The following is a 27,187-nucleotide window of genomic DNA, read 5'->3' on the forward strand; positions in this document are numbered from 1 at the left end:
CTATACTCTTCTGTATAACTAAACTGTACGAAGTATAGTAAGAAGAAAAGACAAGAAAAATACTTGTTGCCCTGTCCTGGCTTTAAGATTTTCCTCCTTATGACACAACAGCTTCTAAATATAGTTGCGAGTCATTCATTTCTGTTGCATTCTAATGTTTTTGAAAATACACACATTAATATAGCTATTTGCAATTTACATTTCCTTGTAATTCGCTCAAGAGTGATAGTAACAGAATACATTCTTTAAAAGGCACACAATCTGTATTAAGACCAGAACCACCTGTTCCAAATTAGTTGCAGTTGAAGGAGTTAAACAACACCATCCTTTTACATAGTTTAAAGCAAATTTAGATACCTGTAACCAAATACCAAGCAATTCATCCACAATTCCAACTGATGTAATATAAAGTGACTCTGAATTATGTGGAGTACAATACTACTCTTTGGACCACTGGTCTTGTGAAAGGTGCCAGTCTAATACTGAGAACCTGTATGTCAAGACCAGAAGCAGCAGAGACAATTCGAGCCTATACACAATCCCTAATTTAAATGTTAATTCACTATTTAAAAATGAGAAGATAAAACTTCATATTTCTATTAGATCGAGTTCACTACTGCTGGTGGAACTAGGGTTGAAATAAAACTTCAGATCTGTAGCTTGTCAAGTAGTTTAACCAAAGTGGCATTTTTTCAGGGAGGAAACAAAAAAGAAACACTATTACTATGGCACACGAACAATTTCACTCTCAAAGACTTCTATCAAGTCTCCCCAGCTCCCTCTTTTTCTGGCTGAGATGCCCTCTGCGTAGGTACATACCTGTACTGCAATGCAAGCCTGAGGGCTGTGGCATTGGACTCGTACTTCCCAACAAGCATGCTCATCCTCTCGGCATTGCTCTTGCACTCTTCCAGTGTTATAGTCAACAAGTCATTCTGGGATTTCAAGTGCTCAATACGGCTGTAGAAAAAGAAGTAATTTGCAATCATAATTTAAAACAACAAACAGCATTTGGTCTACACAAGGTTTTTAATGAAGATGGCAAAATCTATCAGTTCTGTGTCCCATATAAGGAGCCAAGAGGATAGTAATTTCTCTTAGGACAGCCTCTTCTCCTCTGCTCTACCTGTAAAATGTAATCATAACCCTGTGCAACAGCAGCAAGCAGAAAGCTATACCCTTATTTTGTAGCCACAAGACTGCATAGGAGAGTTTCATATTAACCTTTTGCTTAATTTTTCTGCCTCCATTCCTTACTTCCTGCCGCCACATTTGTTTCTTGTTTTAAGTCGCATATTCATTAGTGCAATGTGTGGGGGTGTGTAGAGATCATGCAGCTGCATAAATGCCTCCTTTCTTTGGAACATCCAGAACAACCATTTCACTTGAAGCAGTATTTTGGTTGTGATTAGAGAGTTAACTTCCAAAATGCAAACGAAATTTCAGTGAGGCAATGAAATCTCCAAGAGTTCTGGCAATAGTCAAACAGAAGCTCATATCAGAACTTAATTGTAATTTTCTTCTCAATGAGGTTAATTCTGAATCTGAAAATGAGGCTTCAGAATATCAGTATTACTGTTGAGTCTCACTGCTGGTAACTGCACTACACATCAATGTACTATGCCTAATCCCAAGAGCTGGACATATACTGAAGACAGGCAAATGATTTCAAAACTTGGACAGGTAGCTGATGAAGAAATTCATGCCATCCAGAATTCTAAAATCACTGACTTCTTAAGAAACACAAGAAGAAGGAGAAGGGCTAGCATACTAGTTATTCAGTGATCAGAATAAAGCCCTGACTTTCCTAGCTGCGAAAACTCTCAGATGCTTCCTCTCCTGTATCTTCTTTAACACCTCCTATAAGGATACATGTTGTCAAAGCATAATTGATACAATTAATGCTATAATTCTGTTTCTTCAGGACAAAACAAAGCATGCTAATTCCAGAATGGTGGAGAATAAGTTATGGGAATCCTTCTTTCTAGCAGTGATGTGTCATGAAAAAAGATGCCATGTCTACTTGGTCAGTCACAGAGAAGGACGCTCTGCAGCGCAAATTGTCACTGGTGAAGGTGCCATGTTGATCTAATAACACACAACCAAACTGTCATACTAATTAACATATGATTCAATCTTCATTTCATCAACTACATTCCATGTTTATCTGCAGCTGCCACAGTTGAGCTGGGAATGAACTAATAAAAATTAAAAAAGATAAAAAAAGTAGTAACTTTAACAAAGCTAAAAGCACACAACACATTTCAGCATATCTAACTTTTCACCTTACCTATTTAATCTCTCTGTCTCCACTTCAAACTCTCGGATTTTGTTTTCAGAGATAGCAGATCCATGTGAATAAAGAGTCTGGAAGATTTCCTGGATGTTTGAGCAGTCTTGGAGGGAATGTGCCAAATGTTCAGCCACAGTACTAGACACCTGCACAGTGCAGTTAATAGATCATTGTGAATAGAAAACCACTGGATTCCTTCCACAGGCAGTTGGCATTGAGAGCTGCATTTGCTTGCATGCATTCCTTTCAAGGCATTCATTATTCAGTTTTTACTGTGAATTTTACATTGAATAGAACATTTATAAGTTTCCACTTTAAGAAGCTATTTTGATTTAAAATTCTACTAACCACAGGGTGAAGCCCAATATTTCAACGTATATATAAAAAGCCTAATATGCAAGTTATTTACTTGCAAAAGGTCAGTTCTTTAGTGAAACAAGTATTAACACACCATGAAAACAGTGTTATGGATTTACATTAACATTACAAAGCAGAACCCAGTTCTCTGTTGATTGGAAGTTGTGAAATGCAACTGAACAGTTGTCTTGAAGAATAATATTTTGGAGGACTTGACTCCAAAATTATCCTCTTGAAGTCACTCAAAGAATGATTTCTAGCCACCAGTTATGAAAAAATGAGATCTTAATTCTGGGTGATATATTCTCTGTTGAAATATTTTTCTCAAAACAACTTTTAAGTATTTTCAGTTAGCGTATATATTAATTTAGTAAGAAAATAATGCTGCTTTTAATGGCACACAGGTCATCTTCAGAAGGTATCATGCATGTACATAAATGTTAGTCCTTACCCCTATGCTGCTGATTTCTGATCCTAAGACAGGTCTATCAGATGATGAAGACTCTGATCTTGTCTTTGACAACTTCACTCTTTCAGCAATCTGTAAGTCAGAATGCTTCACAGGTTACACAGGAACCCATGCTCCATAAGGATTACACAATATGAATTTATTCACTAGCTACACTTGCAGAGGTGAAGTAAACTACCATAAAATTGACACCTGTGTTGTAACTGAGAGAATTACAATCATTAGCACCTAAATCCTTTCTTCACCTCAAGTTCATGGGCCTGCTTAGGACCCCAAGAAAACTCTCTGGGGATTCCAGATATCTCCCAGTTAATCACACGCTTGTACAGCAGCTGTGCAAAGCGAACCCTGCTTCTCCCAGATAATGACAAACTTTACTGCAACAGACAATAGCTCACCTTGGCTATGGGAATGTCATTGCTACTGCTGCTTGTGCTCAGCTCTCCCGTGCTGGGGTTAATGGGTCGATTGGCAGAGGTGAGACGACTTGGGCTGGATGGGCCTGTTGCCTGCACACTTTGCAAACGTGTTTGCAGTTCCCGAACCTACAATAAAACATAAGGTTCTGTTTTTTTCCACTTTTATGGCTTAAATGGTTTGGAGATTTTGTCGTTGTCTAGCCAAGCCTATTTGCTTCTGGCTTGAGCATAGAAGTTGTATTTCGTCCTGTGGTGGCCACAAAGTTTTCATGTGGGGAGCAAATGAATGGAGGTTGTTTGAAAATTCCATTATTGTTATTTTTTTAAACTATTTGCAATGTGGAAATATGCAAATATAATACTGTAGAGCAATTACTCAAAGTTTCAGCTTGTTTTATATAACTCTTTCAGTGCAGCTGTACTACACGTATAGAAATTATTCTCTCTGGGATGAAGCTAATGCTCCAGCCTAAGATTATGATGTCTAAACAAATCAAGATCCTGCTGTTAATGGAAAGTTCCAGTGTTGAAAAATCTCTTGGCATAAATATGTCACAGGATAACTTTGTCATATTAAAGGTTAAAAAATTCAAATGTTAATCATGCTTTCACTGTAGTTAAGTAAAGCTACCATCTAATGAGTAATGTGCAGACAAGAAAATACCAGCAAAGTACCCAACCAACAGTCTGCAGAAGTTTTCTGTAAACATACACTGCAAACACTGCACAGTCCTTGTAACACACATCAGATACTTGTACAACTGATGTCAAAAGATTTTCAGGACTAAAGGGTAAAAAAAAAAAAAAGTCTGCAGTGCCAAACTACAGCTGAGCTAAAGATTATAGTGTTTACCTTGGAATAATTCTTAACAGACAAAGAATAAATGGTCTGCTTAACACAACAATTACGCCACAAGGTAAAGTGACAGAGCTCATTTTTCCCACAGAATCTCAAACAAAGACTGTGAGATGAGAGAAGGGGGAGGAACCCATCTGAAGAGGATATTTCCCTGAATGTAGAGTGTTTACTTCAATATGCAAGTTTCCATGCTGCTTTTGTTGGAACAGCCCATCTGCAAAACAGAATTGATGAAATTTTACCAAAAGTCCAGTGAAATAAAAGTTCAATTCATTTGATATCCCTCTGTAGCATGAAATGCAACTCTGATTCCTATTCTCTACATCAAGGTGGGATTTTATACTGAATACAATACATTTACACAAAGAACTGATTAAACAAGCTGAAATCCCTTAGCCAAAAAATATCAAAATTAAAGCTGCATTAAAGCTTAGGCTTTCTTCAGCTATAGGCTCACCAAGTGCATGCATGGTCAGTGCTTTATCAATCTCTGCTTGACGAAGTGGCAGTCAGCATGTTCTCTGCACAACATATACAGATCCCTTCAACCTTTGTGCACTGAGGAAAGAGTTCAAGCTGGAACTCTGGCCAGTCACCAAAGCAGTATCTTATGCCTCCTACGATCCCCTACAGTCTGCTTCTGCTTCCCTGAACAGTACCCTTGCCTACCCCTCAGTTGTACGTGAACTGAAGGTCAGGTTGCCTGAGGACTTACTGTCAAAATAACAGAATTTTTAGGTATGTGTAAATTACAAAAAAGAAAAAAATGTGCATTTTACATAACAGAGCAGAACAATTGCATGTCAGTAATAAAAAGCTGTAGGTGGCAATAATAAGAGCACATAAAGGCTATCTGCACTCATAATTTCCCTGTTCAATTGTGGAGGAGTGCTACACCTTAAAGAAAATGAAAGCAAACTCCTCCATTGGTGTCTCTGTTAAAAAAAAAAAGAAAAAGAAAAAGATAAACTACACAAAACCTCAGATCAAATCCCCAGTGTTTAAAGTAACTTGCTAAAAAATGGATATGGGTGCTTGCCCCAGAATTACATATCTTAACTGTAATTACATCATGAAGTTAACTGAGCAGAGTGTATAAAGTGCACATTCATAGCATGTATCTTGTACATATTTGCAGCTGAGGCCTCCTTTGTTCATACAGACATATATAGTTGCAACACGGGTACAGCTGCACTAATGCAAACCTTAAGGACAGAAGTGCTCTACCGATGCAAGCCAATCATTTCAGCCTGAATATGCATAAAACTGAAATGAAACATGTATGCATGTTTCTCCTTGCAGATGTGGAATGCCAGCGCAGATAGGATTTATACTGTAGCAGTAACACTGAAAAAAAACCAAAAAAGCAAGCAACCCCAAAACTTCAGTAAATCAAAATTTATTACTATTTCTTTTAACTTGGGCTGTTCCAAACTAAATTCCCCAAGTGAATTGTTTAAAAGCAAACAAACAGGAAAACCACTACAGATGTATTCTTCATCAAATCAAATCTCTGCCTCAACATCTGACTTCAAAATTGCTAAAATATTCACCTACAGCGAGAAACTAGTCCTGGGAGATTTCAGTCCAAAAGCAAGTAACATTCTAAATTTAAGGGCAACCGGGAAACAGAGTGTTAAAGTTGCTTAAAATGCTAAGCCTTCATTAACTCCAAAATTTAACACCACCTTATGTAAGGACAATATTGTGCAAAACTTTCATGCAGATAGGTTTCCTCTGGTTTCTTACTAAGCAGTGACTATTGGCCATGATTACAAAGCCAATTATTCTTAAGAATCTGTAAAACAACATTAGCAACAGAAAGAAAAATGAACACAGCTAAGATTGTAGCCAAGCAAAGCTTTTATAAAAGGAAACTGAGATCACAGCACAGTTATCAATCTATGCAAGTCACTGCTTTAATACTGTATCACAGAAGCAACCACAACTTAAAGAAACTGTCTGCTTATTCATGCTTCTTGACGTATTTACTGATTCAGGCCTTCATTTGAGAAATAACATGCTGAATTAATTGCTATAAATAACTGCACTAACTTTAGCAATGCTAGGTACTGGATGTTTATTCTGAGCAGTATAACAGGGCAAGTTTGTCTGACCTGTAAAATCACCAGTCTCACAATTCACTCATTCACAAAGCCAGAATCTCATTATCGGGTTGCCCACCCACCAGACTGCCCAGAGACAACTTAGGTAACTATTTCTGGTCACCAAAACCTCCACTGTAAATAGATCAGCATGCACCATCTCAGAAAGTTCTTTTTCCCCACTAGTAGTAATTCTACAGGAAAAATAAAGGAAGATCGAGGAACAGGAATCAAGAAGATAAAAATAGTTCAGAAGAGGCAGTTTCTTCTCTGGAATGCTGAATGCATGACTTATGGAAAGAAAGACTAGTTTAAAAAATATGATTAAAAATTGCCTGACCACTCCCGCTCAATAGTTCTACCAGGACATCATAGTGGGGGTCTGCTACAGGCCACCTGACCAGGGGGACGGAACAGATGAAGCCTTCTATAGGCAGATAGGAGCAGCCTCACACTCACAAGCCCTGGTCCTTATGGGGGACTTCAGCCACTCAGACATCTGCTGGAGGGACAACACAGCTGAGCGCAAGCAATCCAGGAAGTTTCTGGAATGCGTGGATGACAACTTTCTCCTCCACGTGATAGAGGAGCCCACGAGGAGAGGTGCCATGCTGGACGTTATTCTCACCAACAAGGAGGGACTGGTAGGGGACATCAAGCTCAAGGGCAGCCTTGGCTGCAGTGACCACAAAATGGTGGAATTCAGGATCCTCAGGGCAGCAAGGAGGGCACTCAGCAAGCTCACTACCCTAAACTTCAGGAGAGCAGACTTTGGCCTCTTCAGGGATCTGCTTGGTAGAATACCATGGGACAAAGCCCTGGAAGGAAGAGGGGCCCAAGACAGCTGGCTAGTATTCAAGGGTCACCTCCTCCAAGCTCAGGAGCGATGCATCACAACAAAGAGGAAGTCAGGCAAAAACACCAGGAGGCCCCCAAGGATGAACAAGGAGCTCCTGGGCAAAGTCAAACAAAAAAAGGAAGCCTACAGAGCGTGCAAGCAAGGGCAAGTAGCCTGAGAGGAACACAGAGAAACTGTCCAAGCAGCCAGGGAGCAGGTTAGGAAAGCCAAAGCCCTGGTAGAAATTAGTCTGGCCAGGGATGTCAAGGACAACAAGAAAAGCTTCTATAGGTATGTCAGTAATAAAAGGAGGACGAGGGAAAATGTGGGTCCCCTCCAGAATGAAACAGGTGACCTGGTTACCCAGGATATGGAGAAGGCTGAGGTACTCAACGGCTTCTTTGCCTCAGTCTTCACTGGCAAATGCTTGAGCCACACTGCCCAGGTCACAGAAGGCAGGGACTGGGAGAATGCAGAACCGCCCACTGTAGGAGAAGATCAGGTTCAAGAATATCTAAGGAACCTGAAGGTGCACAAGTCCATGGGACCTGAGGAGTTGCATCCATGGGTCTTGAGGGAACTGGCGGATGAAGTGGCCAGGCCACTCGTCATCATATTTGAGAAGTCCTGGCAGTCTGGCGAAGTTCCCGCCGACTGGAAGAGGGGGAACATAACCCCCATTTTTAAGAAGGGAAAAAAGGAAGACCCAGGGAACTACAGGCCGGTCAGTTTCATCTCCGTGCCTGGCAAGATCATGGAGCAGACCCTCCTGGAGACTATGCTCAGGCACATGGAAAATAAGGAGGTGATTGGTGACAGCCAACACGGCTTCACTAAGGGCAAATCGTGCCTGACAAACTTGGTGGCCTTCTGTGATGGGGTTACAGCATCCGTGGATAAGGGAAGGGCAACTGATGTCATCTACCTAGACTTGTGCAAGGCATTTGACACTGTCCCACATGACATCCTTGTCTGTGAATTAGAGAGACATGGATTTGATGGATGGACCACTCGGTGGATAAGGAATTGGCTGGATGGTCATACCTAAAGAGTTGTGGCCAACGGCTCAACGTCCAAGTGGAGAACGGTGACGAGTGGCATCCCTCAGGGGTCGGTACTGGGACCGGCACTGTTCAACATCTTTGTCAGCAACATGGACAGTGGGATCGAGTGCACCCTCAGCAAGGTTGTCGATGACACCAACCTGTGTGGTGTGGTCGACACGCTGGAGGGAAGGGATGCAATCCAGAGGGACCTTGACAGGCTGGAGAGGTGGGCCCGTGTGAACCGCATGAAGTTCAACAAGGCCAAGTGCAAGGTCCTGCACGTGGGTCGGCACAATCCCAAGTAGACTATAGGCTGGGCGAGGAATGGATTGAAAGCAGCCCCGAGGAGGAGGACTTGGGGGTATTGATTGATGAGAAGCTCAACATGAGCCAGCAGTGTGTGCTTGCAGCCCAGAAAGCCAACCGTGTCCTGGGCTGCATCAAAAGAGGCGTGACCAGCAGGTCGAGGGAGGTGATCCTGCCCCTCTACTCTGCTCTTGTGAGACCCCACCTGGAGTACTGCGTCCAGCTCTGGGGGCCCCAGTGCAGGAGAGACATGGAGCTGTTGGTGAGAGTCCAGAGGAGGGCCATGAAGCTGATCAGAGGGCTGGAGCACCTCTCCTATGAGGACAGGCTGAGAGAGTTGGGCTTGTTCAGCCTGGAGAAGAGAAGGCTCCAGGGAGACCTAATTGTGGCCTTCCAGTACCTGAAGGGGCCTACAGGAAAGCTGGAGAGGGACTGTTTATCAGGGAGTGTAGTGACAGGACAAGGGGTAATGGGTTTAAGCTGAAGGAGGGTCGATTTAGATGAGATGTTAGAAAGAAATTCTTTACTGTGAGGGTGCTGAGGTACTGGAACAGGTTGCCCAGAGAGGTTGTGGATGCCCCACCCCTGGAAGCGTTTAAGACCAGGCTGGATGGGGCTTTGGGCAACCTGGTCTAGTGGAGGGTGTCCCTGGCCACAGCAGGGGGGTTGGAACTAGATGATCTTTGAGGTCCCTTCCAACCCAAACCATTCTATGATTCTATGATTACGTTTATTAGTAGAATGAAGGTAATTACAGTACTGCATATAAGACATAATAAACACTTGAAAATAGGAGAGAGAGGAAGGGCAGATATCCATTTCCTGTAATGACAAAATTGGCAAAATGCAATGAGTGAAGATAAGTAAAGAAACAAAACCGAAATGTTCCAATGAAAGACAGGAAAGTGTGGATTTGTGAGCTGGGGAGGAATAACAAGGAAGGTTTAAAGAAAGATTTCTTCAGCCCTTGCATGATACTAGTTTAAAGACAGAAATATCCAGAAGGACATAAAAATTTCAATAAAGTCCTAAAACTCTAAATTGAGATGGAAAGTGGCCAACAGGCAGATCTAATTATATGCTCAGAAAAAAAAGCAGGTGAGAACAGAGGAAAAAAGGAGAAATCCAGGGAAACATCTGTGAAATCCACAACTAACAAAGGAAAGAGCAAAGACCTTCTAAACAGCTGGAGGAAATCCAAAGAATTACAGAAGGAAAGAAGTGCTGGAACCTTGGAAAAAGCAGGAGCAGGGGCACGGAGTTACACACAAAGCAACAGAGCCATTAGACTTCAGAGCAATGGATAGCCCAGATACCAAGGTAAGTCAGGGACAAACAGATGTTCTCAAGTTACTAATATAAATGTAAATAACTGGAAGTTTTATTAATATTTGATGTTTAGCAATATGAACCAACTGTTTAGTTGCATTTCTAATTTTCTTCTTTTGCATGCTGAGAATTGGAGTAAGAAATAGGGAAAAATAAAGCATAATTTCCTGCGGGTACCTTAAGACCTAAGTAAAAAGATAGTAAGGGTGGAATAGAAAAGGGGCTGACAGACTACATTAACGTTGGATTTATGAAAGACTTCCTAAGTGATTAACAGGCATCGTGGACATGTTTGCAGAAATGCATAGTGGGTTATAGAAAATACTTTGGTGGAATATGCTCATTAACCGTAATCATGAATCTAACAAGCATGTTTTTACTCTGTATTTTACACATGCATACTAACAACTCCATGATTTGTTAACATATCCTAAACAAACACAGCTACAAACTGCCTGGTTTTGCACTGATTTCCGCATTCAAAGGACACCTGCTACTTTTGTTCCTAAACCAGTTTTAAATAAAGGGCATGCCTGTGATTCTTTTCTTTCCACCCTACTTGCCACCTGTTTCATCACGCAGTATCTTTGAACCCTTCAAGTAATACAATTTTTTTCCCCCAGAATTTTAATACCACTCCCTCTTCGGGGAGGAAGATCATAGAATCATAGAATGGTTTGGGTTGGAAGGGACCTCAAAGATCATCTAGTTCCAACCCCCCTGCCACAGGCAGGGACACCCTCCACTAGACCACATTGCCCAAAGCCCCATCCAGCCTGGTCTTAAACGCTTCCAGGGAGGGGGCACCCACAACGTCTCTGGGCAACCTGTTCCAGTGCCTCACCACCCTCACAGTAAAGAACTTCTTCCTAATATCTCATCTAAATCGACCCTCCTTCAGCTTAAACCCATTACCCCTTGTCCTGTCACTACACTCCCTGATAAACAGTCCCTCTCCAGCTTTCCTGTAGGCCCCTTCAGGTACTGGAAGGCCGCAATTAGGTCTCCCCAGAGCCTTCTCTTCTCCAGGCTGAACAACCCCAACTCTCTCAGCCTGTCCTCACAGGAGATGTAGTACAACACACCACAGAAAGTGAATACACCTCTCCCACACTTTCTAACTTATTCGAGCGTACTGCAAATCTGTGGAGGGGAAGATGGAAAATGAAATACCAGTGTGACAATTCAAGCTGCTCTGAGTGAGGTCCCTTCCCAGCCTAAAGCACCCCTAACCTTTCAGTCAGACCTGGTTGTGATTATTTTCAGCCTGATAATTTTCAGCCCCTCTTAAGTCATAAGCACCAGAGTTAACAAGGTCTGGTTTCCTAAAGGTTGTCTGTTGTGGTTGACTGAAGATTGTAAAGAAGCCTTTCCTGGTATTTATAAGGGCCATCTCCTCAGTGAATTCTCTGGAGCTGAATGAGCTTAAACCTGCACTCATCAGTTCAAAGGAAGCATTTGCAGACTCTCCTTTGCAAAGATGTCTACATTCAAGAGATATGTAGGAACCTAACTGTTAGTAGTAGTGCTACTCCTCTGGCAGATCTGAAAATCAATCTAAAGTCTGAACAATTATCTTGAGGAACAGAGAAAGCGAACACCACACAGACACAACAAGCTACAGGTATGCTACTAGGATTTATACATATGTCTTCTTTAAGCGGCAGGAGAGGCCACAGTGCACTGGATGATACAAATATGTTACCAAGCAAGTGCTCCTCTTGCTTTTGACACCTCTCTGACAAAAGCCCCTCATGCAGTGCTCCATGTGGAAAAATCTTGTGCTGCACCTCTATAAAGGATGCAAAGCAATGAAAACCAAGGACACGGCAGGACATGACATGGAAGGTGATGGGTGGATTCCCTAAAAGCTCGGAGCGCAACTGAAGTGTTCTGATCCAGGCTAGCACACAGCAGAAACAAACACAAGCAAGGGCAGTAAGCCTGTCTCAGGCTTCTTCTCATTTAATTTCAGATTAATAACTGAGCATTTGCATACTGGCTTGGAAACAGAAGCAAAGCTCTAGTTAACAGCTAAGCAGAGATACTGCTGCATAAGCAAATACCATGCAACTGAAGGAGGCAGACAATGGAAATAGCTTTTGGCTGCTACTTCAGGTTTCTGGTGTGCATCAAGAGACAAGGAGACAGAACAGTTCAAGGATCACTTTAAGCTGTGCAAGCTGATAATAATCTCTAAAGGCCCTTAACATATCAGCGTTCTTTAGCAACCTGGAACAATATCTCCTGATCTCAACAGGAACGATGCCAAAACAAGGACAAGAAGCTGGTGCCAGCTTTGTGTCATCTGAGAACAGTGCAGGCTCAAGAATGCCTGCAAGGCCAAGGATCTAACTCCTGCTGTGGTTTGGGTAGGTTTCAACTCCTCACAAGAACAAGGTATTTTGGGATATCCCTCATGCTAAAATGAAATTTCTTGGAGCGGGGGCAATTTGTGCAGCTGGAGAGATCATGCATTAAAATGTCACTTCTCTACTCCGCTGCAGATTATGTTTTCATGAAGTCGAAGATTGCTAATATATTGTCTATTTTTGTTCTGGTCAGTTTCATTAATTCAGCTGAGTTTGGAGCAGATACAGAATAATCCTCAAAACTAAAAGCATTTGATTAACTGAACAAGTTGGCATATGGCTTATGCAGAGAACAGACTTCCAGAGCTGAAACCGCCTTTCCACTTTAGACTTAGTTCTTCAGAACAGCCTCAGGGAAGCCTGAACACTGCCCACACCCGCTGCTGCCTATGCCGACGGGCTGCTTGAGACCGTGCTGAGGCACTACTCATCTGGCAAATTTCATGGGGCAGTAGTTAAAAAACCCACAACTTTTACTTTGGAGTCATGACAGAGTTTATATGCTGTATCAGTGCCGCTCATCTGACTTCCCTAGTGGATACAAGAGATTTTGTGTAAGAACACAAATATTACTTTTTCTACTACTATTTAAGCCTGTTACTACATATTGAAGTTGTAAATACTGCTGACCTGATGACAACCTTATTCTCATGTAATAATAAAATTAATCCCATGAACTGGTACAGAAGTTCCCCAGCATCTTATCTGTATTACTGGATTCAGGATTATGTCAGCTATGTGTAAGCAATTTCTAGGGCATTGACTGGCTCAGACTCAAATAGATTTTATTTTTAATACAGCAATATCACACAGAGGTAAAATAAACCTCTGTGTTATGAAATTAGCTGCTACACTGAAGGCACCCTACAGAAATAAGTGATTGCCTCATTTACTAATGACCCGTGAGAAACAAACTCCATATGTATGCTGTTTCTTAGCGACTGTTCTAGAAAGCGGTTCAATCTGTTAACTGAGCACAGTAAATATCTAATTAAATTAAATCTCCAACAAGCCTGAGAAAAATGTATTGAAAGCACTCTGCTTGATTACAGACATTGGTCTAAAGTAACAGACCTATTGATCTGGTCAACTTCAAGCTTATTCGCTTCACCCAATTTAATTTGAGAAGAACAATAACTAAATTTTAGTTGGATCTCCTTTTCCTCTCTCCAGGGAAATAATCTGAAGTGACTCTGAGTTCAGGTGGCATACAGAAAATACTTAATAGGTCAAAGAAAACATTTATTTTGTTGCAACTATAGACACAAAGTTACATTAAAAATGCAAATATGGTTTCCAGTGCAACAATTACATGGCATTGCTGACAAGGTCATATGCCATGAACAAGCTTCTCTAGTGGGGGCAATAAACCAGTTGTTCTGCAAGTTCAGGATGATATTAAAAACCATATTTCAATAAAGTCCTCTATAGGTATAAATTTAATTTGAACAAGTGAAAAAACCAAAACCTGCCAGCTGTGCCTGAATAGAGAGGCTGCTTGATTCTGTTATGCTCTGTGCCAATCTAACATTAACCCTTTGTGTATGGGGCAAGACATCTATCCAATCTGACCATGAAGAATTTCCTTAATTAAAGAAGAATGAACATTTAAACTGGCTTGCTGTATACAAAAGACAGCTCACAGTCTCTACAGAGCAGTTCAAGTCTTACCCTCTCCAGGGTCAGTGGTCTGAACACAATCCGGGTCAGTAACATCCCACTGCTGCTACCATCCGACATCTGCTCTAGCCACTTAGTGAAACAAGTTGATGACCTCCCATTCTGTTTCCACCAGAGATGTTTCCATAACAGAGAGAAGCATCAGTAACACAGGCAGCAGCCCTGCTAACACTTCCAATAGACAGGCCAGCAACTACTAGATCAGCATGATCAACACGCTATCCTTTCAGTCCTAGGCCTTGCCTACACTATTGTGGAAATTGTGAAATAATAACATAGCCAGTACTTGTGTGGCTCCACAAATGCTTGGTTCGCTGCGACTCAAATATAGACTAACCAAGTCAAGCAGTATCCATGTACACACAGAACTAAACAGCGTTTTTCTCATCATCTAATCCAACCCTCTGCTACTGCTGGCAGCCAGACAAAACTTAACACTTTTGTGCAGAGATACTAAGGCTAGCTCTAGAATTAATGCAGCTGTATTAACTGGCACAATTAAAAGTACGCTTTTTTTGCTTTCCTTTGGATACAATCCTAAAAAGACAACTCTGATTTTAATAGGTATCCCTGCATAGTCCTATATCTCATCAAACATAACTTTAACACTTTAAAACTCCATTTTTTAAAGTAGTTAGTCAGTAGCCTTACCCCTTACTGTTCCTTCAGAACTACAATCCTCCTGTCTGTTGGACACCTCGTACTCTAATTTCTGATCTAAGTATAGCCACAAGTGATTGATATTGATCTGTTCTTGCTGCAGTTTTGTCCCTAAGTTTGCACAGCCATTAGCTCCCATTCTTACTTGCTTTCTCCAGCACTTGTAAAGAGAAATCAAATTCATAGAATCATAGAATGGTTTGGGTTGGAAGGGACCTCAAAGATCATCTAGTTCCAAACACACTGCTGTGGCCAGGGACACCCTCCACTAGACCAGGTTGCCCAAAGCCCCATCCAGCCTGGTCTTAAACGCTTCCAGGGGTGGGGCATCCACAACCTCTCTGGGCAACCTGTTCCATTGCCTCACCACCCTCACAGTAAAGAATTTCTTTCTAACATCTCATCTAAATCGACCCTCCTTCAGCTTAAACCCATTACCCCTTGTCCTGTCACTACACTCCCTGATAAACAGTCCCTCTCCAGCTTTCCTGTAGGCCCCTTCAGGTACTGGAAGGCCACAATTAGGTCTCCCTGGAGCCTTCTCTTCTCCAGGCTGAACAAGCCCAACTCTCTCAGCCTGTCCTCATAGGAGAGGTGCTCCAGCCCTCTGATCAGCTTCATGGCCCTCCTCTGGACTCTCACCAACAGCTCCATGTCTCTCCTGCACTGGGGCCCCCAGAGCTGGACGCAGTACTCCAGGTGGGGTCTCACAAGAGCAGAGTAGAGGGGCAGGATCACCTCCCTCGACCTGCTGGTCACGCCTCTTTTGATGCAGCCCAGGACACGGTTGGCTTTCTGGGCTGCAAGCACACACTGCTGGCTCATGTTGAGCTTCTCATCAATCAATACCCCCAAGTCCTCCTCCTCGGGGCTGCTTTCAATCCATTCCTCGCCCAGCCTATAGTCTACTTGGGATTGTGCCGACCCACGTGCAGGACCTTGCACTTGGCCTTGTTGAACTTCATGCGGTTCACACGGGCCCACCTCTCCAGCCTGTCAAGGTCCCTCTGGATTGCATCCCTTCCCTCCAGCGTGTCGACCACACCACACAGGTTGGTGTCATCGACAACCTTGCTGAGGGTGCACTCGATCCCACTGTCCATGTTGCTGACAAAGATGTTGAACAGTGCCGGTCCCAGTACCGACCCCTGAGGGATGCCACTCGTCACCGTTCTCCACTTGGACGTTGAGCCGTTGGCCACAACTCTTTAGGTATGACCATCCAGCCAATTCCTTATCCACCGAGTGGTCCATCCATCAAATCCATGTCTCTCTAATTCACAGACAAGGATGTCATGTGGGACAGTGTCAAATGCCTTGCACAAGTCTAGGTAGATGACATCAGTTGCCCTTCCCTTATCCACGGATGCTGTAACCCCATCACAGAAGGCCACCAAGTTTGTCAGGCACGATTTGCCCTTAGTGAAGCCGTGTTGGCTGTCACCAATCACCTCCTTATCTTCCATGTGCCTGAGCATAGTCTCCAGGAGGGTCTGCTCCATGGTCTTGCCAGGCACGGAGATGAGACTGACCGGCCTGTAGTTCCCTGGGTCTTCCTTTTTTCCCTTCTTAAAAATGGGGGTTATGTTTCCCCTTTTCCAGTCGGCGGGAACTTCACCAGACTGCCAGGATGGATTTTGCTTTGCAAAGTTGAACGAGACAATCTCTTTAAGCCATTTTCCAAGTAAGCTGCCCATTTCTCTGATCATCTTCTACATCTTTTTTTGCCAATTTAAACTGAACCTTTTCAAGCCTAAGAGTTAAGAACATATACATGTAACATTTCAGATCAGATTTCACCACTCTTTATACACTCTTTCCAATATCTACTGGAAATAACTTACCTGGCACATCATAAGATTGAATTTGCCACCATGCATCAAATGGCTCAGCCATGCTGATCTCTGAGGGCACAAACACCAGTTCTTTTCCCTTTTCTGTTTTTTAACTGAGGAACTACTGGCTGTCAGCATAAATTCAAGTTACTAATCTTTTAAACACCTTAACTTGCATTTCATACTTCTTAAAATTTAAATCTTTTTCTATTAATTCTATCCTCAAGACCACCTATTTTTTTCTTGTTTGGTATCCCAGTATTGACCTGTATCATCTGTAGTGTCAGTATCTGCATTAGCGTAAGCAAATTTCACAAGCACACACACGCACTTCTATTCTCTGCCTGCTTGCCTCCCCAGCCCAATCCTACAATAATTTGCCACGTGCATAAATGCCACTTCTGTAGCTCAAGGGGTCGTACTGACTCTGTTTAAAAATCAGTGTCATTATAAAACCAGCCAAAAAACTTCAAGACTGAGAATGACTTACACTTATGATATATAATAAAACTAAATTTTACAAAGGAAAAGTTGAAGTGGTCTTGTTTTGTATGATAGCAGATTACTATTCTTCCCTCATCACACACACCTAGAGGCTAAGAGAGTTTTGCAAAAGTAATTTGTGGCTCGGTATCTGAAGATTGGAAGTCTCACACAATGCAGCTTCATGCTAAAATGATACAGTCACTACAGAATGATGTTGGTTTAGAAACACAGCATTTGAATAAAAGGTTGATCTGCTGCCAGTAGGTAAAGAGCAACACTTCCAATAATTTTACCAAGATTTTATAGTGGTCTCAATTGTCACTCAAATTGAACACAAACTTGAAATTGCCTGTTTTAAAAACAGAATTATTTCATATCTAGCCAAAACTCTACAGATTTAACAGGGACAAAGTAAAAAAAAAAGTAACAGAGATTGAGATCACATTCTCTTGGATCTTTCATCTTTTTTGCAAACAAATTTCCAGGTTTTTTTCACTTTGGACTCCACACAAAGTACAAGGCCTTTATCTGACCTTGCAGCATTATAAAACATAGACAGGGAAGCAGGACATGGCTGGCACAACTCATTGTTCAGTTTTGAGAATTGTTACCCATTTACAGGAGTCCTGCTCTTTTTCTTTCTCTAATCACAAATTGAATTCCCATCAAAAACAAAGAAATATTTGTTGTTTACAGGAAAAAAATGCCTCATAGGGAAATTCACTAAATGAACATCTGCTTTCTCTATAGACAGTTACATATGCTTCCTTGGAGATAAATATCAGGTTTTCTGTTAACACATGATTTCTGACATAAGGTTGTTGTACACCTCAGCTGTTCATCGCACACTCTTTTCCAATTATGTTCAGTTTTGTCCTGGTTCTGTAATTTGTATAGCTCAGCTTTAAAAATAAAAAGCCCTACAGCTAGTACATGAAGCAAGATTAAGGAGAAGCTTTTTCTAGTGACAGAATTATACAGGCTAGGAGGAACAAGAAGCCATCATCCTTGCAGCAACCTTACCCTTCTACGCAGTCTGTCCCTTTCTTCACGAATAGCATTCATGGTTGCCTTGGTCCTGTTCAGCTCCTCCTCTTTGCTACACAGCATGGCTGTGAGGCTCTCATTCTCTTCCCGCAAGCCAGCTAGCTCCTTTTCCCATCGAGATCTCTCTTCAGATAGATTTGGGTAAAGGTCACGTCCCAGCACACCCTCAATCTCTTCTACGGTCTGCAAAAATACAGTCATCAAAAACCAGAAAGAAGCAGAGAAAGACGATTGAGCAAGACTAATGGTACATAGGACAGAAGTTTGTAACAGGCAACTATATGTACTTATATGTACACACCCAGACCCACACCACCATTACTTTGCTTCTTTTGTTTCATAAGTAATATCAAACAAAAATATAGCTTATTTTGTTTGACAGTTTGACCATTTTATTAAAATATTTCATACTGACCAACACCAAAGCAGATGGATGTTTTATATGCAAATAAAACATATGTGACCTGTGAGTGACAGCAATCCCCATAGTTTCACCTCAGAGCACTTTAAAACAAATCAATGATTCCTTGTCATGGGTGAGTACTGTGCTTGTTGTTTCCCTAACAGGCAGAAAGTAGCAGCCTGTGAACTTTTATGGCATGGGGCCTTTCCTAGTTCTAGACCAACTCCACAAAAGGGCAAGGAAAAGAGTGGGATAGTAAAAGAAGAGGACTTTTCTTTCCTGTGTCCCTGAGCATGTTCTTTCCTAAAGGTGACAGAGATAAAAGGAAGAAAACTGGACTTGGCTAGGCTTACATTATACCAGCAGATATGACAGACTTTCTAGTGCCTAAGAAAGGCTGGATTTGTCTGGGACATATAATGCCATTCCTCATTTCCCGCCCCACCCCCTTGCTCAGAACTGTGCCACCATTCAGCACAAAGGATATTCAGTAGCTTCCACTGCGTGAAACTAAACTACACGCACACACCACCAGCAAGGGAAACACTATCATGCCTAAACTTACCATCAGACTGGTCATCCAACATGTTGAAACACAGCCTAACACTCAACGTGTCAGGTAACTACGTGCAGTTGTGATTCTACTACACAGCGTATGCTGTGCCTGTGTTAAATTTTTTCACTTACGGAAGACTTTTGCAACAAGCAAAACCCCTCCAATTGTTGATTATAAGCTTTTGAATCTCTCTGAAAGCAGTCTGCATTAAAATGGTAGGAAGAAACATGGAAAATAAATTAATATATGATGTAACTAGCAATCTAGAAAGTTTCATTCCATTCGATAATCCAAGAACAAGTTATAACTAAAGCCTATACTTTCAAGTTTAATATGGAAGATAAATAACTCATGTACTAAGGTTAAAAATAGTGTACTTAGTTGTTGCATCAAAAAGACTTGATTTTTATATATAACAAAAATTATTAACTGAACTTTATGTCCTTAATTTGGGAGGGACTAAAAGAACCAACTAAAGTGCACCTGAAAATTACAAACTGAGTTGAAAATAAAACTCAGGATTTTTTCTGTGAGAAATTTTCCCAGTCTTTTCAGCACTGTCTGACACTGAGGTATCAGTGAAATTTTATTATTTGTCCATTATAATGAAGAGTTGGTTATTTATTGTTATCAATACATTAATCTTAAAGAATAAATCTTGGCTACAGCAAGACTCCTTAGTAGGGAGGAAAAGATACTCAAAGGAAGAAAACTATTTTTAACAACTAGTTCAAGACGCCTCTTGGAAGAAGCAGGGACAAAACTTTTGCAGTCATGTTCAGTTTATCCTTTTAAATCATATTTCATGTCTCTATTCCATAAAACTGTAATACATTCAGAGTCATAAATATAAAACTCCATTGACAGAGTATCTACACTGTAATTCTGCTTACGTATTTGGTAGTAAGCTTAAATTACTTTTCTAAAAGAGCAATGCCTTGCAATATCTCTGTAAGATGAAAGAAGCCACAGCTCTCCCTTACATTAGTTTCACTTGGACCTACAGGTCTCAGGCTATGATAAAGTAAGTTATTGCAACACAACATGAGGATGAGTCCAAGTTCTGAATAAGCATAGGGCGGCTAATCTTACAATGTGAAGAAAAGCTCTGTAATGGCAGGAGCATTCTCTCTTGATGATGCCAGCTTTATTTTAAACAGTGTCTCTTCGTTGTTGTCTTCTCCTCCCCCTTCTTCCACGAAAACTCCTCTTTTGCGCACTTCCCCTGCTGTTTCCTCACGCCTCTAGTGCTAATTGCTGCTGCTGCCTCCCTCCTCCTTATTCCCCATGCTCCTAGTGTTGCTATTTTTCCAGCCTCTCTCTTTCCCAAGCCTCTTCTCCTGCTCAGAGCACTACTGGGGGTGATAAACCTGGAGCAACACTCAAAGAGGGAAGGACTGTCATCAGGAAGCAGCAGCAGTGGCTGAACACCATGGAGGTATCTTCAGACAGAGGCTGCTGCTGCTGTTTCTCCAGGCTCCAATGCTACCATCTGCCCACACAAGTACAAAGTTCAGGCGGTGGCAGCATCAGCATGGGTCTGACAGTCATACTAAGGGCTGCCCTATAGTCCTTAACAAAGCTGAGGGACCTTTCCGCTTGCTACTATGCTCCTTCATTTTGATGTGATCAAAATCCTTTTGCTGACTAAACTAGTACCACAATTCTCCCATTTGACAACCAACATGCCACCATCCTCCATGGTAAATAAAACATAAATATTGTATATGGATATATATATGTAAACTACCAGGTCGTTTATTTTTCTTCAAAGCAGAATTACAGAGTAGTTTTATCTGGCATGCTTCTGCACAGCAGATAAATTCAGGTATAATTTAATGGATTATAGGATTGAATTACAATGTAATGTTCTGAGCACAGGCAGGGTGTCATATCATGGTAATTCCAGTCTTATCTCTGACACTGACATCAGTACTCTGCCTTAGCTTCCTTACAAGAGGACATGGTATCAGATGAAATCAGCAAGTATCAGGTTTCAAAGAAGGAAAAAGCAACACTTTTTCACAAGGCGTAACTCAACAGTAGAATTTATTCCTACCAGAATTTATGGAGGCCAAAAATTTAGATGGGTTAAAAAACACATTAGATATAAATATGGAAGAAAATTCCACCCATGACTGTTAAACACAAAGACATCATCTCTGGCTCAAGATGTTCCTCAACCCACCTTGCTGGAAGCATCTTTGAAGGAAAGAGAAGATGACATACTATACACGTCCTTTTTGATGCAGTCTTTCTATTGGTATCTGCCACTAGACAGATGGACTTTTGGTCCGATGCAGTGCAGCTGTTCTCGTGTTCTAAATGGTTCGTCTTTGGAAATACTTATGTCTTTTCTTTAATTGGTAGAGTTGTAGTGGTAAGTATCTGTTACTGATAGTTATTTACCCTTCAAAATACACGAAGCATTAACCAGCCTACTCTGTGAAATTTTCTTAAACAAAGGATAGCTGTATAACTGTTCAGTTATCAGACAATCTGATAACTTTTATTTCAAGGTCTTTTCATTCTTTGTGGGACAGAAACAATGGAGCTAGCTAGGGTCACATGATTTGTATAAAAGAAGCAAAAACCCCCCACATTACCAGCATTAAAAGACACCCAGTGAAATTTAACCCTCAAAGCAGGAGGATTAAAAACATTGAAATGCATTAGTCTACTGGTGAAGAAAAAAGCCAACAGTCAAAGTAAAAGACAGTCAGAATATTTCAGTTTCCATTCATGATTCCACCTGTTTTAAAAATTTCTCAGTCTTCTGTCTGAGGAAGCATGAAAGGAGAAATGGATGGAATTGTGGAGTGGGGCTCTACGTGTGGGTTTTGCTATATTAAAAACATTGGTGACACACTTCCCTAGCACATAATCAGAGCATGTCAAAGAGATTCCTATCTTTCTGAAAGGTTAATAACCTTTGCATGTTATCACTTGTCAAACAGAAACAATCCCAGGCTCTACAGCACAGGCAGTGGGGAAAACTTTCTCCGAAAATGGCTATGCATGTAGAGCTCACATGAAAATAAAAGGCCTGCATTTTGGACCACAAAGAAGCTGCTGACAGTTACTTATCATTATAAAAGTTTGATTGTAGTTAATTTGAATCAACACTAAATAATGAGGTTAAAATAAAAAGCGTGAGAATTAAGCTTATGACAGCTATTTTGACATCTTGTTGAATCCATTTCCTGCAGAAGTTTTCATTTTGTCTCACTTCAGAAACCTCTGTGGCCCCCACATAGACCAATCTTTACCTGTTTTCCAGAATCCACAATCTCTCTCTCAGTGAATACTGATTTCTAAGAACACTTAACCCTAAAACTCCACATAATATTGAGTAACATTCAAAGTATTGATCCTAATCCTCAGAGACACTCAAACTACTTTAAGACCATTCCCAAGAGACCCAGAAGTCATGCGTCTCTCTCAAATATACCCACATTCTTCAGACTACTGCTCATCATTAATTTCTTCATAGGCCATTTTATTCCTCAGGCACCACCAGGGGCAGAGGGCACCTTTCCCAGTGGTATGCCAAAGCGTTGTCTAGAATGGTCACAGACCTCCCCACTTCAACACTGTCAATGTATTTGTTCTTATATAAATGAGTCACTGATGCCTTTCCATCTGACACAAAAAACTTGTTCAGCTCCTTCCCTGTATATAGTAAGATACTCTACAGTTCCCTCACTTTCAGGTTCTGAATTGCGATCCCTTCATTACACGTGCTATCAGGCATCCCTCTTCTTGTTCTGTTACATGCTCAGTAAAACCAAGATGTACAAGTATCAGTTGAATTATGTGTTCCTGTGCCTGGCTTCTATCATTAGAATTAATGTAACATACATGCTTTGTGTAAATACTACCTTCATATTTTAAGACAGCAAAGTCACAACTTACGCATAGTTTATGGCACTTTATCTTCAAATTTCAGCAAATACTACATATTGTGTTTTCAGTTACCAGTCAATAACTAGCTGTGTGACCTTGGGCAAGTGACAACTTGTTTGCTGGATAACCTTCAGAAAGTAAATCAACTGCTGAGTGTTCCCGTTTCCCTTGTCTCTGAAATGAGCACAAGACAAATACATTTCTGATCTGAGATCAAAAGTCTGTTAGTAGCTCCTCCTGTGCCTTAAGAGAATTCTGTGGAAAAACAGGTGTACTGCTGCTTACCCAACACACACCGTGAGCTGGAGTTGATTCTGTCAAGTACTTTGTCACCTTTGGAAGTGAGATGCTATTACTACAGAGCATGATCAGGTGTCTCAGGCCATGTACATGCGGCATTTAGAGCCTAATGTTGTTACCTTAATGGCTAAATCACAATGTTCACTGGCGGTAGTGAGTTGTTCAATGTGTCTATCCACTTCTGCTACTGATAAACTGCAGCTGCTTTTCTTCCTCCCACAGACAACATTTTCCAGACCTGTCAGCACTCTTTGCAGTTCTGAATTCAAGTCACTACAGTTATCTAAAAGAAAGCAAAACAAAAGAAAACAAATATCGCAACAATTAGTGACTCAGTGAAAAAACAAACTCTAACCCAGGAAGTGCCTGTTGCAGAACAGCTAGGACTGATATCGTTCAAGGAACGTCCTTGCAATCTGCCACTTTTTCCTCACCAACTGATAGGCTTAAATACCATAACCACATCAAATGAAATCACAAGTTACCTCCCGTCTGACAAATAACACTTCCCCTATTTATCTGAAGTGCTCTTTCTTCAAAATCCTCTCTTTTCTGAAGGACAGCATTTTAAGACACCACATGCTCACATACTATGTGGTTCTTTTTGCCATTGAGGGCCTATTATCCTGATTTTATTACCCTCAAAGGTTTTTCTTTGCAAATTCAACATTTTTTTTTCTGCCTGATACCTTCATTGACATTATGACTTGACATTTTTCAGAGGAATTTTTGTAGTTGTACTTAGGCACTGCCTGATTTAAAAAATCCTGGTGTTTAGAGAAATGATCCCTACTGACTATCTTAGAGCCTATGTTCCATTTTTATAGCTATTTCTTCTTCAAATGCAACTGCAGAATATTCAGGGATCATAACATCACACCTTGTTCTTTGCTAGGTTCCATACTACAATCACTTTAGAAGTGTATATAACACCATTTTAAGTATAAAATGCAGCAGAGAATCACTTCCTTTTCCGTCTTTAGGCAAAGCTCTTCTCGTGCCTTGGGCACTGCCACAGCATCCTCCATTTCTGTGAAAACAAGTGGGCGTCAGTACCTCACCAGCTCGCTTCTTAAATTATTTTTGTTTTTCTTAGGCACACATCTGATAACAGAGTGTCAGTTCCTAAGGCACACACGTGGTAGAATTCACCTTTGTGCTGCCTCTCAGATGGGCTAGTTAGTACTTCCAGCTTACTAGCTAAGGGTTTGCAATAACTACTAACTCTACAGCACATAAGCACTATGAGACAGCAGTGCACCAGCAGTTCCTACACCTTACTCAAAACAGTGGCAGGCATTGTTGCTGGTAGGTGTTATTTCTATACTACTGCTGCAAGCGTTTCACCATGGTCTGAATTCCCCAGTAGCCTCATAGCTGTGGTTCTTGCAGGGGACTAAGGCAGCATGGCATTGAACTGTGTCTGAAATTTAACAGACATGAGGCACCAGATTATTACAGACTGCCTTGAAATCTCTCTGTGCGAGAGTAGACTAAAAGTGGCTGGGTGAAGGGATGAGATGATCAGAAAGGAAAAAAATGTAAACTCGTTACTACAAATCTAACTCCACAGCCTAATGCACATAAACATGAACCTATTGCTGACCAAAAAATAGAGTTTAGAATGACATCACAGTATTGTATGAAAAATGTGAATGGGCAACACATACAAAACTTTATTCTTGAAGTCATATTCACTAGTTCCTGATTAGCAGACACCCATTTGTTGCAATAATACCAAAAATCCCTCTACAATAACACTCACTTATGAGCAGCATACATTGTGCGGGATGCTTAATTGTAAAAAACTCTATTTTGTTTGCTTGAATTTATTTGTTTCCATAACATCTTCTATAACAGACATTTTGTCCATTTAGGCAACCTTACAAGACCTTGTATGCTGAGTTGAGTTCCTACAGTAACATTTTTCCCAGAAAATAAGGATTTACAATAATGAGAACCCCATTTCTCACAGAAAACCAGTACAACCCAATCACAAGCTCTGCAAGACATACTGCAGAGCATTCACAGTTTTAGCTATGCAAAGCCCTAACCTCAAAATAAATGCTGAGAAGTATATTAGTTTGACTCCCCCCCCCGCAAAAAAAAAGGGAAAAAAAAAAGGAAGGAAAATTAAAGGAAAAAAGTCCTTGTTAGAATCTGTTCAAGTAGGAACCTAATAATAAGCATTAACTTTTGAAAATAAAAACATTCATTTTTTAAGAATATAAAAGCCTCTACTAAAATATCTTGACTCCATACAACATTTTGTTAATTGATTTCTGTATATCAGACACTTTGCAATTACATTATTATTAATATTGTTCTATCAATGTTTTTAGAAATTAAAGACACTGAAATACAAATGTGCTGTGGTGGGTCTTGCATCTATAAACAAATACAGCTCCAGAGCTGGTGTTTTCATTTAAATTTAAGAAATCATACAGAAAATCTCTTTTATATGGTTGCTTACAATATCAACATTTTCTACATTATTAAACTCCACTTGAGGGCAATGAATACTATGCCCAAAAGTTAGCCTACTCTCAGGTCCATTCCTCTAAAATGCATTGTACTGGAAAAAACAGCAAAAAGTTCTCACAAGTGGAAACTGTTTCAATACAGTTTCTTAGATATGGAAGCAAATATTGCATGTTGCATTATAACTACCAAAGCTTCGTGTAGAGTTAACAGCTTAATATTTATGGATCACAAGTTCTGCAACAGGGCTTCAGACAACTATTTCAATGATTTCCTAAAACACTGCTCATGTACAGTATCACCCACAGAAACTCCAGGCACTCAGCTAGTTGTCCTGGGGAAGAAAATGAAGACCAACTATTTGGTTTTAAATGTAAATTAAGAGAAATAACATTCTGAAGAGAATTCTGGAAATCAGTCACAGTGAGGATTATACCAGACTTCTGCTATTCTACAGCAATGGTGCTCAGCAATTGTGCCCAAACACTTAAAACATTATCGTACTGAAGGCCTAGTATCTGCTCATTATTATACTGCAAACTTTATTACTAATAATTACTAATTATTTCATACTTGGAGGTTCTTCAAATGATCAGTAATTGTGCTTGGATGACAAAATAGATGAAATTCTTAAGGGAAGATGCTTGCCCTCTTAGTACTTAACCAGAAAAAAAAATACTTACAGACTGTCTGGAGGTGCTTCCTCCTTGCATTGTATTTGAACAGCTTGTGGCAGATTTATCCTTGTCTAAATCCATTTCAGTAAGATATCCATATTTTATACTTTAAAAAAAGCTCTCAATTTTCAAAAAGTGCAGACATCCTTTATAATTAGGCTGTAAAAGAACTGGACAGACAGTTCCATTTCCCACACTTTTTCATCCAACTTTTCCTCTGTCTGCAATTCTTTTCCAGAGTTAAGACTACTTTACAGGCACATGTAAAGTATGCGAGTAGCTTCCCCCCCCCGTCTTCTTTCCCAAAAGAATTGTCTCCTGAACAATCCTTCCATTTTAGAATCCATAGCTATTCTACATCAAGGCACAGAGGTTACTTCACATATAAGTTCCTAATTGTGGAGAAGTTCAGCATTTGTTGTGATTAACACAGCCTAGATTAATTTATTTCCTCACTAAACATTTGGATTTGCATTTCAAAGGCTATTATCCCTTTCTGCTGCGAGAAGGCATCATGTCTACTAAGAGGCATAACTCACCCATGTCCGCGGTGACCACAGTGGACTGATTCTCTGGTACCGAAACAGAATTCTGGTCCATGCTACGTGAGTCTTCGTTAACCTCATGCTGGCTTTGGCTGAGCTCTGACCGTAGCTCTGAAAACTCATCTTCCTCCCTGGGAGAGACAGCAAAGGCAGAAATAAAATCCTCTGAGGAAATATGTATCTCTGTGACACTTATTTCAGACCTGTAAGCAGAGCCA

General features: G+C 40.8%; 1 protein-coding gene across 4 annotated transcripts in view; it reads right to left on the reverse strand.

Moving 5' to 3' along the window:
- The window catches only part of MCC (MCC regulator of WNT signaling pathway), a 224,358-nt gene that overhangs the window by 32,625 nt on the left and 164,546 nt on the right, over positions 1-27,187 (reverse strand). For all 4 annotated transcript variants that reach the window (XM_054809546.1, XM_054809545.1, XM_054809547.1 and 1 more), the window contains 7 exons: positions 26,964-27,100; positions 23,386-23,549; positions 18,078-18,284; positions 3,518-3,664; positions 3,102-3,191; positions 2,291-2,439; positions 820-960 (listed from right to left, as the gene is read on the reverse strand). In XM_054809546.1, coding sequence (XP_054665521.1) covers positions 820-960; positions 2,291-2,439; positions 3,102-3,191; positions 3,518-3,664; positions 18,078-18,284; positions 23,386-23,549; positions 26,964-27,100 — 1,035 coding nt within the window. The remainder of the gene's footprint in view (positions 1-819; positions 961-2,290; positions 2,440-3,101; positions 3,192-3,517; positions 3,665-18,077; positions 18,285-23,385; positions 23,550-26,963; positions 27,101-27,187) is intronic.

The sequence above is a fragment of the Grus americana genome, chromosome Z, assembly GCF_028858705.1.
Source record: "Grus americana isolate bGruAme1 chromosome Z, bGruAme1.mat, whole genome shotgun sequence".
NCBI lineage: Eukaryota > Metazoa > Chordata > Aves > Gruiformes > Gruidae > Grus > Grus americana.